The following is a 12,036-nucleotide window of genomic DNA, read 5'->3' as shown; positions in this document are numbered from 1 at the left end:
GAGCTACATCAAACCAGTCTTCCGACTGAAGACTACAACAACAAAGATAAGTTTGTTTTTACGTCTTAAATGATTTTTTTTTTCCTTATTCATGTCCATGAGGATCATTTCACATAGGGTCTGTGGATGGAACATTAGAATATACCTTGTTTTGTAAATATATGTTATATATTCTTCTTTTTATGGCGTGTTGTACATCCATGAGGGCCTCTTCACTATGACTTTGAGCGGCAAACAGTGTACCTAATCAAATCTAAACTGGACTAAATCTTTTGCTGAAATAAGTAGTAAGTACATGTGTAGCATAAAATGAAGCTTCTTAAATGAGTATTTGAGATTGATTGTGCAATAATTTTGCTTCCAGCATTATATTTATCACTTAAGAGATCTTTAAAATAACAATATTTGAAACACAAGAGAAGTGTGTATTTACAAGGCACCTAAACAGATCAACTTGAAACGGCCAGGCAGGTGGAAAAAAAAACATGATTAATTTCTTTAAATTCTGTATCAAGACAAATGGCGGAAAAGAAAGAAGAAAGGGTAAAAATATAGGGTCGATGGAACAGGAAAGGTGCTCCAAACTCTAGATGAGTCAGCACACAAGTCAAAGTTGAGCCAATTGATTCAGAAGTAACTGAGGGCTAAATATCAAGATTCAAATTCAGAGTACTTCTTTTAACAAACTGTTTGTAACTTTAAGAATACGGTGAATATGGCTGTACAGTAAGAAACATGGGAAATAGAGAACACACTATGAACTTTATCGCTACAGAGGAAGAATTGAACTGCTTCAGAAAATTAAGTAGGTTTTGCTCACACTAAATCCAGATTGTAAAGATCTCATATGTAAATCTGAATCGGATCAAGAACTTCCAGTCTTAGCATTCAAAGGAATCCACAAGTTAACCATTGAAAACACTCACATAAGAGATATTCCTTTTGTTTGTGTGTAGTCCCAACATTTTTATATTCTGTCCTCAAAAATCATTATTGAAAATGAATTTGATCAATGTGGCAAGACAATGTCGTGCATGTGCAGTCAAAGGGCTATTGTGGAATGAAATATTTAGTGACAAACAGGTCATGTGCATATGAAATAGTGGTGGAGAATGATATGGCATGCATAATACAAAACTAAACTCTGCCTCCTGGCCATCAACCGACTGACGGCTGTGTCATCTTCAACAGGATGATATTTGGTGTCGGTAAGGTATATGCCTGTGTGGCCACTCAAAACACTGTTTTATATGCCCATTTGGTACTAATTGAACTTATAATCTAAATTATGAGTATTTTGTACTGAAGGGAGTGAGGCGGGGTTGTAGCCTCTCCCCGATGTTATGCAATCTGTATATTGAGCAAGCAGTAAAGGAAACAAAAGAAAAGTTCGGAGTAGGCATTAAAATCCATGGAGAAGAAATAAAAACTTTGAGGTTCGCCGATGACATTGTAATTCTCTCAGAGACAGCAAAGGACTTGGAAGAGCAGTTGAACGGAATGGACAGTGTCTTGAAAGGAGGATGTAGGATGAACATCAACAAAAGCAAAACGAGGATAATGGAATGTAGCCGAATTAAGTCTGGTGATGCTGAGGGAATTAGATTAGGAAATGAGACACTTAAAGTAGTAAATGAGTTTTGCTATTTGGGGAGCCAAATAACTGATGATGGTCAAAGTAGAGAGGATATAAGATGTAGACTGGCAATGACAAGGAAAGCGTTTCTGAGGAAGAGAAATTTGTTAACATCGAGTATAGATTTAAGTGTCAGGAAGTTGTTTCTGAAAGTATTTGTATGGAGTGTAGCCATGTATGGAAGTGAAACATGGATGATAAATAGTTTGGACAAGAAGAGAATAGAAGCTTTCAAAATGTGGTGCTACAGAAGAATGCTTAAGATTAGATGGGTAGTTCACATAACTAATGAGGAGGTATTGAACAGAATTGGGGAGAAGAGGAGTTTGTGGCACAACTTGACTAGAAGAAGGGATCGGTTGGTAGGACATGTTCTGAGGCATCAGGGGATTACAAATTTATCATTGGAGGGCAGTGTGGAGGGTAAAAATCGTAGAGGGAGACCAAGAGATGAATACACTAAGCAGATTCAGAAGGATGTAGGTTGCAGTAAGTACTGGGAGATGAAGAAGCTTGCACAGGATAGAGTAGCATGGAGAGCTGCATCAAACCAGTCTCAGGACTGAAGACCACAACAACAACAGTTACCAACAAGTTCAAACAATGGAAAGTCTAGAATGGTACAACAACAATGAAAGGATAGATTGCTACTAATTCATCATGTGCAGGAGACATTGAGTTACAGACAGGCACAATGAAATATAATGGTAGAAATGTTCAGCTTCGGACTGTGTTCTTCATCAGAAGTAAAAAAAACAAAAACACACACACTCACACTCACAGACAAACGTGGCCACTGTCATTTAGGCTTTAAAGCCCGTCCCAGCTTCAATTGCATCTGAGATAGATAGGCTCATCCCAACTTTAGCTGCATCTGAGACAAACAGCAGTCTAGCAGGGGTAGGTAGTGGGGTATGGAAGAGGCATGGGGTGAGGATGGGGAGGGATAGCAGGATATGGGTGGGGGAAGATGCTGCTGCTGCCTGTGGGAGCATGTAGGGTCATGGTGAGAACAGGATAGGGCTGCTAGGAGCAGCATTGGGAGGTTGTCCTGCAGGAGGATCATGGGGGAGAGGGGAGAATGAGAAAGAAGAGAGGTAGAAAAGAGGGAAGGACTATGTATGTGTGCTGGCGGCATAGAATGCATGTATTGTACTGAAATGGGAGCAGAGAAGAAGATAGGAAGGTGGAAAACAGGGATTAGTCAAGATTGAGACCAGGGTTAGAGGAACGGAGGGTATGTTACAGAGAGAATTCTCACCACAGCTATTCACAAAAAGCTGGTGCTGATGGAAACCTCCAGATGGTACAGGCTGTGAAGAAGTCAATAAAGTAAAGCGTATCGTGTTGGGCAGCACGATTTGAACTGGGTGTGCCAGCTGTCTCTTGGCCACAGTTTAGTGGTGGCTACTCTTGCAGACAGACAATTGTAAGTGCTCATTCCCACATAGAATGCAGCCCAGTGGTCAAAGTTGTTTGTAGATCACATAGCTGCTTTCACAAGTGTTCCTGCCTTTGATGGGGTAGAAGATATTAGTGAGAGGGCTGAAGTAGATTGTAGTGGGAAGATGTATGAGACAGGTATTGCATCTGAGTCTGCTGTGGCCATAAGGCAAGGGTTTGGGAGCAGGGAAGGAGTAAGAACTGACAAAGATATTGAGTAGGTTGGATGGGTAGCAAGTACCACTGTGAGATGGTCAGGTAGAGTGGTGGATAGGATATTTCTTGTTTCAGGGCACAATGAGAGGTAATCAAAACCATGGTGGAGAATATGATTCAGTTGCTCCAGTCCTGTGTAGTAGTGATTTATCAAAGGTGTGCTGTTTTGTGGTTTGACAGTGAGTATGTGGGGGATGATAGGTGACTGGGGAGACAAGGCATCGAAAATATGTTTCTGGACAAGGCTGCGAGGGTAGTTTCAATCTCTGTAGGCCTTAGTGAGACCTTTGGCATATTTGGAGAGGGACTGCTCATCACTAGAGATGCAGCGATCATGGGAGGTCAGGCTGCATGGAAGAGATTTTTTGGTGTGGTGTGGATGGTAGCTGTCAAAGTGGAGGTATAGTTAGTGGTTGGTTTGTTTAATGTGGATGGTGGTGCTAGTGTAGCCATCCATGACGTGGATGTCGACATCGAGGAAGGTTGCTTGTTGTGTTGAGGAGGACCAGATAAAATGAATAGAGGAGAAGGTGTTGAGGTTCTAGAGGAATGTGAATAGAATGTCCTCATCCTCATTCCGGATAATGAAGGTGCCATCAGTGAATAATGTGAGAGGCTTTGTGTTCTGGGTGGTTAAAAAGGATTCTTCTAGATGGTCAATGACTAGGTTAACATAGGATGGTGCTATGAAGATATCCATTGCCTTAGCAGGGATTTGTTTGCAGGTGATGCCTTCAAACAACAAGTTCTGTGTTTTGTACAAAAACCCAGCCTGGCCCCCCACAAAACCAACCCCTTTCTTTCCAGATACAAACAAGCCTGAGACCCAGCTAACTGCCGTCTAAATGCAGTTGTCAGTCTTTCCTCTAGATCCTGTTTGTTACTGAGGGCCTAGTCTGCAGTGCCTTACAAGGCCATTATTATCGATGACTTCTTTGGTTCTGTACATGGGAACTTATGATGTAGTATTCCTGTGTAATTGAACATTGCACACATCTAAGGATGATATGTAACTCTGTCTGGAAAAATCAAGTCTATTATTCTTGTAAGGTGTTACACTATTTCCCCATATTTTCTTCCTAATAGCCCGTAAGTAGTTACTTACTTCCAGCTATGCCTCTTCATCCTCTCCAGTTCTTTGCTAAATGTGATAGTCTTAAATTTGAGTGAACCACACACCATCCGCCCACTGAAACGCAATGGTTCTATGATATTCTCAGCTAGTAAGAATTCCACAACAATTGCACTGGATTATGAAGAGTATGTTGTAGTGGACGCCACTAACTGGCAGCACTGGATAAAAAATTTACTGCCACAATTGTATACCTGGATTTCTTGCCGAACATGGCCTTAACATTATGAACACATGCCAAGACTTAACCTCTGAATCCAGTGAGCTTCTCACCTGAATCTTCTGTTTCTTTTTCAGTCTACTTAAGCTTAATTATCATGGCTGGCTTCAAGGCCCCCTCTGGATGTATTCTCCTTTGGTATACCGAAACTTACAGTTTCATAAATTCATACCAGTCCTATTTATGATGTTATCCTGGTCACACCAGTCTGCATCGGTACAACTCATGCACAGTCTGCCTGCTGCTGCTTAGAATATCCTTGTCTGACTCAAATTTGGCCATGAAAAATCTAGGATCCATGTTTGAATCAGAGCAGCATTTGGCATACAGTTTTAATCTCTCTGGTATTTTTCTTTACTGCATTCTCTCCACTTCAGAGTGAAATATTCATTCTCAAATGTTATAGACAATTACAGAAAATTTTAAGTCATAGCATGGTAAACTTTAATATATAGCAAGAAACTAAAGAATTCATTTTTCCAGAGTGTATTTACAGTAATTTATTTATTTATTTTTCAGAATGTGAAACAAGAATTTCCAATTGTATTGGGTAGAGACTGTGCCGGCATTGTCATAGAAATTGGTCAGAAGGTCAATCACTTTGATATTGGTGATGAAGTATGGTTTTCTATTCCATACTGGCTCTCTGGAACTCTTGCTGAATATGTTGTTATAACAGAAAACTTAATAGCTAAAAAGCCTAAAGGAATCAGATTTGAAGTTGCAGCAAGTGTCCCATATTCAGGAATGATTGCATGGAATGCAGTTGTTTCTCAGGCTCATCTGAATTCCGTAGCTGCTAGTGGGAAAAGGTGAGTAAAATTGATGTATGTCTGCATCCATAATCTTCACGCCACCTTACCAATGTGCCAGATTAGATTAGATTAGATTAGATTAATACTAGTTCCATGGATCATGAATACGATATTTCGTAATGATGTGGAATGAGTCAAATTTTCCAATACATGACATAATTAAGTTAATTTAACAACATACTTAAGTTAATATAACAATTTTTTCATTTTTTTTGTTTTTTATTTTTATTTTTTTTATTTTTTATTTTTTTATTAATATTTTTTTTGTTTTTTTGTTTTTTTAATTTATATCTAAAAATTCCTCTATGGAGTAGAAGGAGCTGTCATTCAGAAATTCTTTTAATTTCTTCTTAAATACTTGTTGGTTATCTGTCAGACTTTTGATACTATTTGGTAAGTGACCAAAGACTTTAGTGCCAGTATAATTCACCCCTTTCTGTGCCAAAGTTAGATTTAATCTTGAATAGTGAAGATCATCCTTTCTCCTAGTATTGTAGTTATGCACACTGCTATTACTTTTGAATTGGGTTTGGTTGTTAACAACAAATTTCATAAGAGAGTATATATACTGAGAAGCTACTGTGAATATCCCTAGATCCTTAAACAAATGTCTGCAGGATGATCTTGGGTGGACTCCAGTGTGGTGGAAGGAACTTTTTTGTCCACTGCCATTTCCCCCTTCTCATGTTCTGACTGCAAGTGGTTTGCCACAAGAAGATTGTTAAGTTTCTGTATGACTTCAAATTTGTCCAATTGCCTGTCATGGTCTTTTGTAGCAGAAAGTAATTTGTTACCCAGCTGCTCTTGTAATATAATTAACTCTTGGAATTTTAACAGTAAACATTTTTTTCTCTTTTATTGATCCTAACTAATAAGTTTATTGTATGTTGAATAGCATCCAAGAATCAGTGAAATGAAAATTTTGCAAACTATTTCCTTTACTGGTGAATTACATTAATGAAGTAAATCTGTCACACATCTGCCCTTTCTGCAACAAGTTTTACATGGTCTTCCCACTTTAAATCACTCTATACATATTCCTCTATACATTAAATGTTGTCACTGTGTCCAGGAGTTAATCACCTAATTTTTGATCAGGCAATAATGAGTATTTCTGACAGTTCGTTTATAATTAGCCAATATATAACATGCACATTTGTTGTATTCTTACAGTTGCACCACAGCAGAATGTGCCATTTGCCATTTTTGTTGTGGCATTGGCATTACCAACAAATGGGAAGAGCCGTTAGTTTAAAAACTTTGTGGCTTTACAAACTGTGTAGCTCCACTTTCATGTCATCTTTTGATGGGAATGGAACTGAGCATGTTCAAGAATCTAGTTACTTCTGTTGACTTAATTATGACTTGTGCTATAAAATAATTTGCACACCCTGTTTCCACAAAAAACTTTGGATCTGTTAGATATTGATCAGTGTGGCTTTATGAAAGATAAAGGCACCAGAGAGTTCCTTTCATAGGATTTGACGACCTAAAAGTAAGTTGACGATGTAAATTGGAGCAAGTTGTTTGAAACTCTCAGCAAAAAAGTGTAAGCTACAGGTAAATATGGATAATATACAATGTGTACAAGAACCAAGAGGGAAAAATAAGAATGGAAAACCAAGAATAAAGTCCATGGATTAGAAGTTGTATTAGACAGGGATGTAGTCTTTCACCCCTACTGTTCAGTCTGTTCATTGAGGAAGCAATTATGGAAATAAAAGAGATCCAGGAGAAGGGATATCAATGATAAGATTCACTGAAGACATCATTATCATCAGTGTATGAGAGGAAGAATTGCAGGATCTGTTAAATGGAATGAACAGTATAATGATCACATGCTATGGATTGAGTGTAAAGCAAAGAAAGATGAAAGCAGTGGGTAGTAGTAGAAATGAGATTAGTGTAAACTTAATATAAAAATTGTGGACCACAAACTAGGAAAAGTTACCAGTACTTAACATAAAAATTGGGGGTGCCGTGAATTAGGCCAAGTGAAGAAATTTTGCTACTTTGGAAGAAAAATAACGCATGAAGCAAGGAAGACATAAAAAGCTGACTAACACAGGCAGAGAGGGAATTTCTGCCCAGCAGAAGTGTACTACACTGTCCACTCACATTGGTGGGACTACCTGTCAAAAGTTTGAATAACCACCTTTTGCTGTGTGGACCAAAGCGAGATATGCAGGAAGAGTGTCAGTGAGGTTCTGGAAGGTGCCAACAAGCCTATGGAGCCAAGCCGACTCTAGTGTCATGACCGGCTGCACTTGGTTGAGGATCCATGGCAAGAACAGGTTGAGCGACATTGCCCCACATATTCTCAATTGTGTTCAAATCCGGGGAGTTTTCTGGCCAGGGGAGTACGTTAAACTCATTCTTGTGCTCTTCGAACCACAAATGCATACTGTGAAGAGTTTGACATATTGAATTACCCTGCTGGAAGATGCCATCGTGTTGTGGAAAAACAAACTGCGTGTAGGAGAGGAAGTGGTACCATTCAGAATGATGAGAAGTCCCAGGGAGTGCAATGAAAACATTCTGTAGACCAGGGGCGGACAGGAATCCTGCATGTGTGCAGTGCACTTGCACGCATGCAGTTGACAGGTATTCTGCGTGCACACAGGAGCAAGCTGGCCACCCACTTGTCTCCCCTCCCCCACCATATCCTCTGTCCGCTCCTTCCTCTGTAATGCGTTTTGTTTCCTAGCTTGCTTTATTGAATGAAGGAATAAGGTTAGTAGTAGTGTTTGAATGAAATCATGGTTTGAAAGAGTACCTACTACCTACGATACATTGTATTTAATTATCACAGGTGGAGTTTACAATACGTTTAATATCTCGAAGAAAATTTCTACATACAGACAAACGCAAACAGTTACGTAAATTTTCATCACTGATCTTTGCTCCTAACTGAGACTTATTAATTCAGCAAATGGTTTTCCAGCTCTCACTATATTAAGCGCAAACTTATAATTTGCACGTACCGCTGGGCTATTGTTGTCATCCTGAAAAATTGAAAACAGTGCTCCATAAAATGGTAAATCAGTTAGATGAGAGATATGACGAAAGAAAGTTGCAGATCTCTCGTGACAACAGCAACTATGACAGATTCATCTAGTATCGTCAGATCGCTCTTCTTAAGCTCAGTCAATTTCCCCATCCGCTCAGAATCCGACAGTAAATTGTACTCGTCCTTGTGAAATTTATTATAATGGCCTTCAATACTAAACTTCCGCTGACCAGTGAGAATACTGCCACATATTAAACATTTTGAATTTTCACGTTTTTGCACAAAGAAAAAATGATTCTCTCATTACTTTTTAAAAGATAGAAAATCTCCACTTCTCCGTTTCCTTGTTTCATTCTGCATTTTCCGGTTCTTGAAATACAATGTTCACTATGTAGTGGTCGCTTCGCATCAACATCCGCAGCTTAGCCTGGTACTACACTGCCGCAACCTGCTGACTGTCGCCACGGCCCCGGTCGACGATTGCACGCGAGCAGCACACGTGCAGCGCTGTGCACTCATGAGCCGCGTGTAACGTTTGCCCACCCCTGCTGTAGACCATAATGTGCTCTCCTCTTGCCTGGATGTTTGCTTTCAAACATTTCATGCTGTACAGGCCAATGGCAATCTGTTCGGTGGAGCATAAAATGGATCCATCTGAAAAGGCCACATGTCACCACTCAGTGGATGTCCAGTTGTGGTACTGAAATGCAATAGCAGCCTTTGTCGCTGATGAACAGCAGTCGGCATGGACCTGCAGGTGTTAACTGGGATAGATACCAGGGAGAACGTCAGACAATGCCCGAAGACCAATGCCTTGAATACGTGGAAGTTGTGGGGAGTGCATGCAGGCATTGATGTGACTTCTGAAAATTTCCCGGCATATTTCTTCTTTCAGTAATTTTCGGGTTTGCAGCCATATCTCGTCAACATTCTGCCACAATATTTTGGCCCAGGTGAGTAGACGAAGTACTGAAGAGACCTGATGCAGTCATGGTACTTATAGCGAATTCTGTGCATGCGAATCATACTGGCGGTTTACGGTGCATGCGTTAGGAGGAACATGCGTGAGCCAGCCAAGTTGTGTGTGCTGCTTTCAAAGGTGAAGTAAGAACAGTCTAATCACTAAGTATTGACTGAGCATGTTGATTCTGCTGTGACCGCATAATTTTAATAATTGGATTCCATTTTTTATCCAAGTGAAAGCTGTTATCATGATTCATTAAATTGTCAGCAAGACACATTTCCTTGGATTCTTTAATTACAAAAGTCCCAGAAGCTGGAAACCGCTGCTAAAATTTTGGTGTTGTTGTATTCCATTGAATGTCCCATGGAAATGCAATGTTCTGCTACTGCTGATTTTAAGGTTTGCCACAGACAATTGTGTCTTTCATGTTGTACACAGCGTTCCTGCACCGTTTGTGTCATCTGACCTATATATGCTGAGCCACACTCACAGGGAATTTTACAAACATCCACCTTCCTCAATTGTAAATCATCTTTAATGGATCCATGTAAGGCCCTGCTCTTTGCTGGTGGATGGAAGATGACACTATTATTATTCCTAAGCAATCTGCCTATTTTAGAAGATATGTTCCCCGCATATAGAAGGAATGCAGTTGATTTATAGTCGTCATCAGTCTCCTCAGAGCATTGCTTCTTGTTGTTATAATTGTGCATGGCCTTCTGTATTTTACGTAAAGTATAGCCATTCTCTATTCTCTTTAAAAACCTTCTCCAGATGCACAAATTCTTCGTGAGGCTATTAGCATCCAATATTACATGTGCCCGATGAATTAAAGTACTGAGAATCCCGGCGATCTGTGCGGGGTGATGGCAGCTGGAATATATAGATGTGTATGAGTGGGTTTTCTTTACACCGAATGTCCCAAAGACCCATCATTCTTACAATGCACCAACACGTCTAAAAAGGGTAAAGTCCGATCTTTCAAATCTCCGTAGTAAACTTGATGTTCTCATGTAAAGAGTTTAAGGGGAGCTGGAACAATCCATCTCCTCCATGTTAATTTTAGCAAATAGAAGGAACATTTTTTCTAAAACCATTAAACATATTGCTCTGAAATTTGGACTACATGTTCAGTGAATATTTCTCTACAAAGTCATATGGTGATGTTAAGAAATTTTTATTGGTTTTTGTTTTACAATTTTTTTAAACATGCTTATTTTTTCTCTAAAATGTTGCACTTTTTCTTCTATAACTCTTGAATTATACAATATTTTTTTTTACAATTTGTTATAAAAATGAAGGAAAAGAAGTAAACAATATTGTGTGTAAATTTCATTGATATACTGTTAACAGTTTTTGAGAAAATGTTCCTAAAAGATGAAAATTTTAAAGTTATGGGAAATGGCTTCCAAAGCTTTTTAATACATTCCTGCCCCATATGATGGATTATCAGCATCCTCTTCTTTTTCCAGTGTTAGTTTCCTTTTCACTGGCCTTTTCTTCCCTTTTGCTGCATGTTGTAGGCTTTTGTCTCTTCTTCCTGCACCTCCTAGTTTTTCCTCATCAATTAGGCGCATTGTGGAAATGGTGTTGTGTCTTGATTGGAAACCTAAATGTTTCAGCACATCACATTTGATAATGTTTCCTTCATTGTATGTTGCTACTGCATCATACACTCCCAAATACAATGTTTTTATCTGTACAAACACTCTTTTGGTGATCCTAATCCAAATTAAATTATTTAAACTTTCATTTGGATTTTGTGTTTTCCCATGTAAACACTTTTCCAATAAACTTGGCTGTGATAAATCTCTGAATATGGGCTTAATTACATCAGTTACAGCATTTGGCAAACTGTTTTTATCGTCATATTCCTTTCCTGATTGGTACTTACACCATGAGTCATCACCTGTGGGGCACAGTGCATGTTGTGGGTGCTCATTTGTTGATGCAGTATGAAAAAATAATGCCCATACTGCTCTCCTCATATGCTCAATGCTTCTTGTATTTTGCCTAATTGCACACCCATAATACCTCTGCAATCTATCAATTGCTTCATGTGTCGATCTTCCTCCAAGGGTCTTCCCATCACTAAGCTTCTGGGATCCAAGTGTCTGCTTTAGTTTGTGCAAGCAAGCCCCCATGCGCTTCTGCACATGTCCAGTGCACTCCTGATTTTTAATGTGAATTTCATTGCCATAAGGTTTGAGTTCCTCTACAGCTTTATATCCCTTAGAATCACCATCTCCTAGATAGACAGTGTACCATACATTATACCACTCCTGTGATCTGGAAAAAATTGCTTTCACTCCCTCTAGTTCCATCGCTCCACTTGTGCCATGAAAATTTGCTTCGCAACTTTCACTATGTTCGTCCTTAGTATTGCCCTTACATCTACAATGTTTTGAGAGAATAGCAACATCAATTACTTTGCAACTGTCTCCACTGGTAGCTGTCACAACTCCACCTCTACGTTGCCATGATCCATCTAAAGCAGCAGTTAAATCTCTACAATTCCCGTTATCTGTCACAGCTTCTTCAACTGCTTTCTTCATTGTTGCTTGAGCAATATCTTCAGCAGAAGATCCCACTAATTCATT

General features: G+C 39.3%; 1 protein-coding gene across 6 annotated transcripts in view; it reads left to right on the top strand.

Moving 5' to 3' along the window:
• LOC126092615 (reticulon-4-interacting protein 1 homolog, mitochondrial-like) overlaps positions 1-12,036 on the top strand; it is a 152,002-nt gene that overhangs the window by 26,363 nt on the left and 113,603 nt on the right. For all 6 annotated transcript variants that reach the window (XM_049908326.1, XM_049908325.1, XM_049908328.1 and 3 more), the window contains exon 5: positions 5,167-5,459. In XM_049908326.1, coding sequence (XP_049764283.1) covers positions 5,167-5,459 — 293 coding nt within the window. The remainder of the gene's footprint in view (positions 1-5,166; positions 5,460-12,036) is intronic.

Source organism: Schistocerca cancellata, chromosome 7 (assembly GCF_023864275.1).
Source record: "Schistocerca cancellata isolate TAMUIC-IGC-003103 chromosome 7, iqSchCanc2.1, whole genome shotgun sequence".
NCBI lineage: Eukaryota > Metazoa > Arthropoda > Insecta > Orthoptera > Acrididae > Schistocerca > Schistocerca cancellata.
Note: the sequence above shows the minus strand (reverse complement) of the source record. Positions and strands in the feature narration are given on the sequence as shown.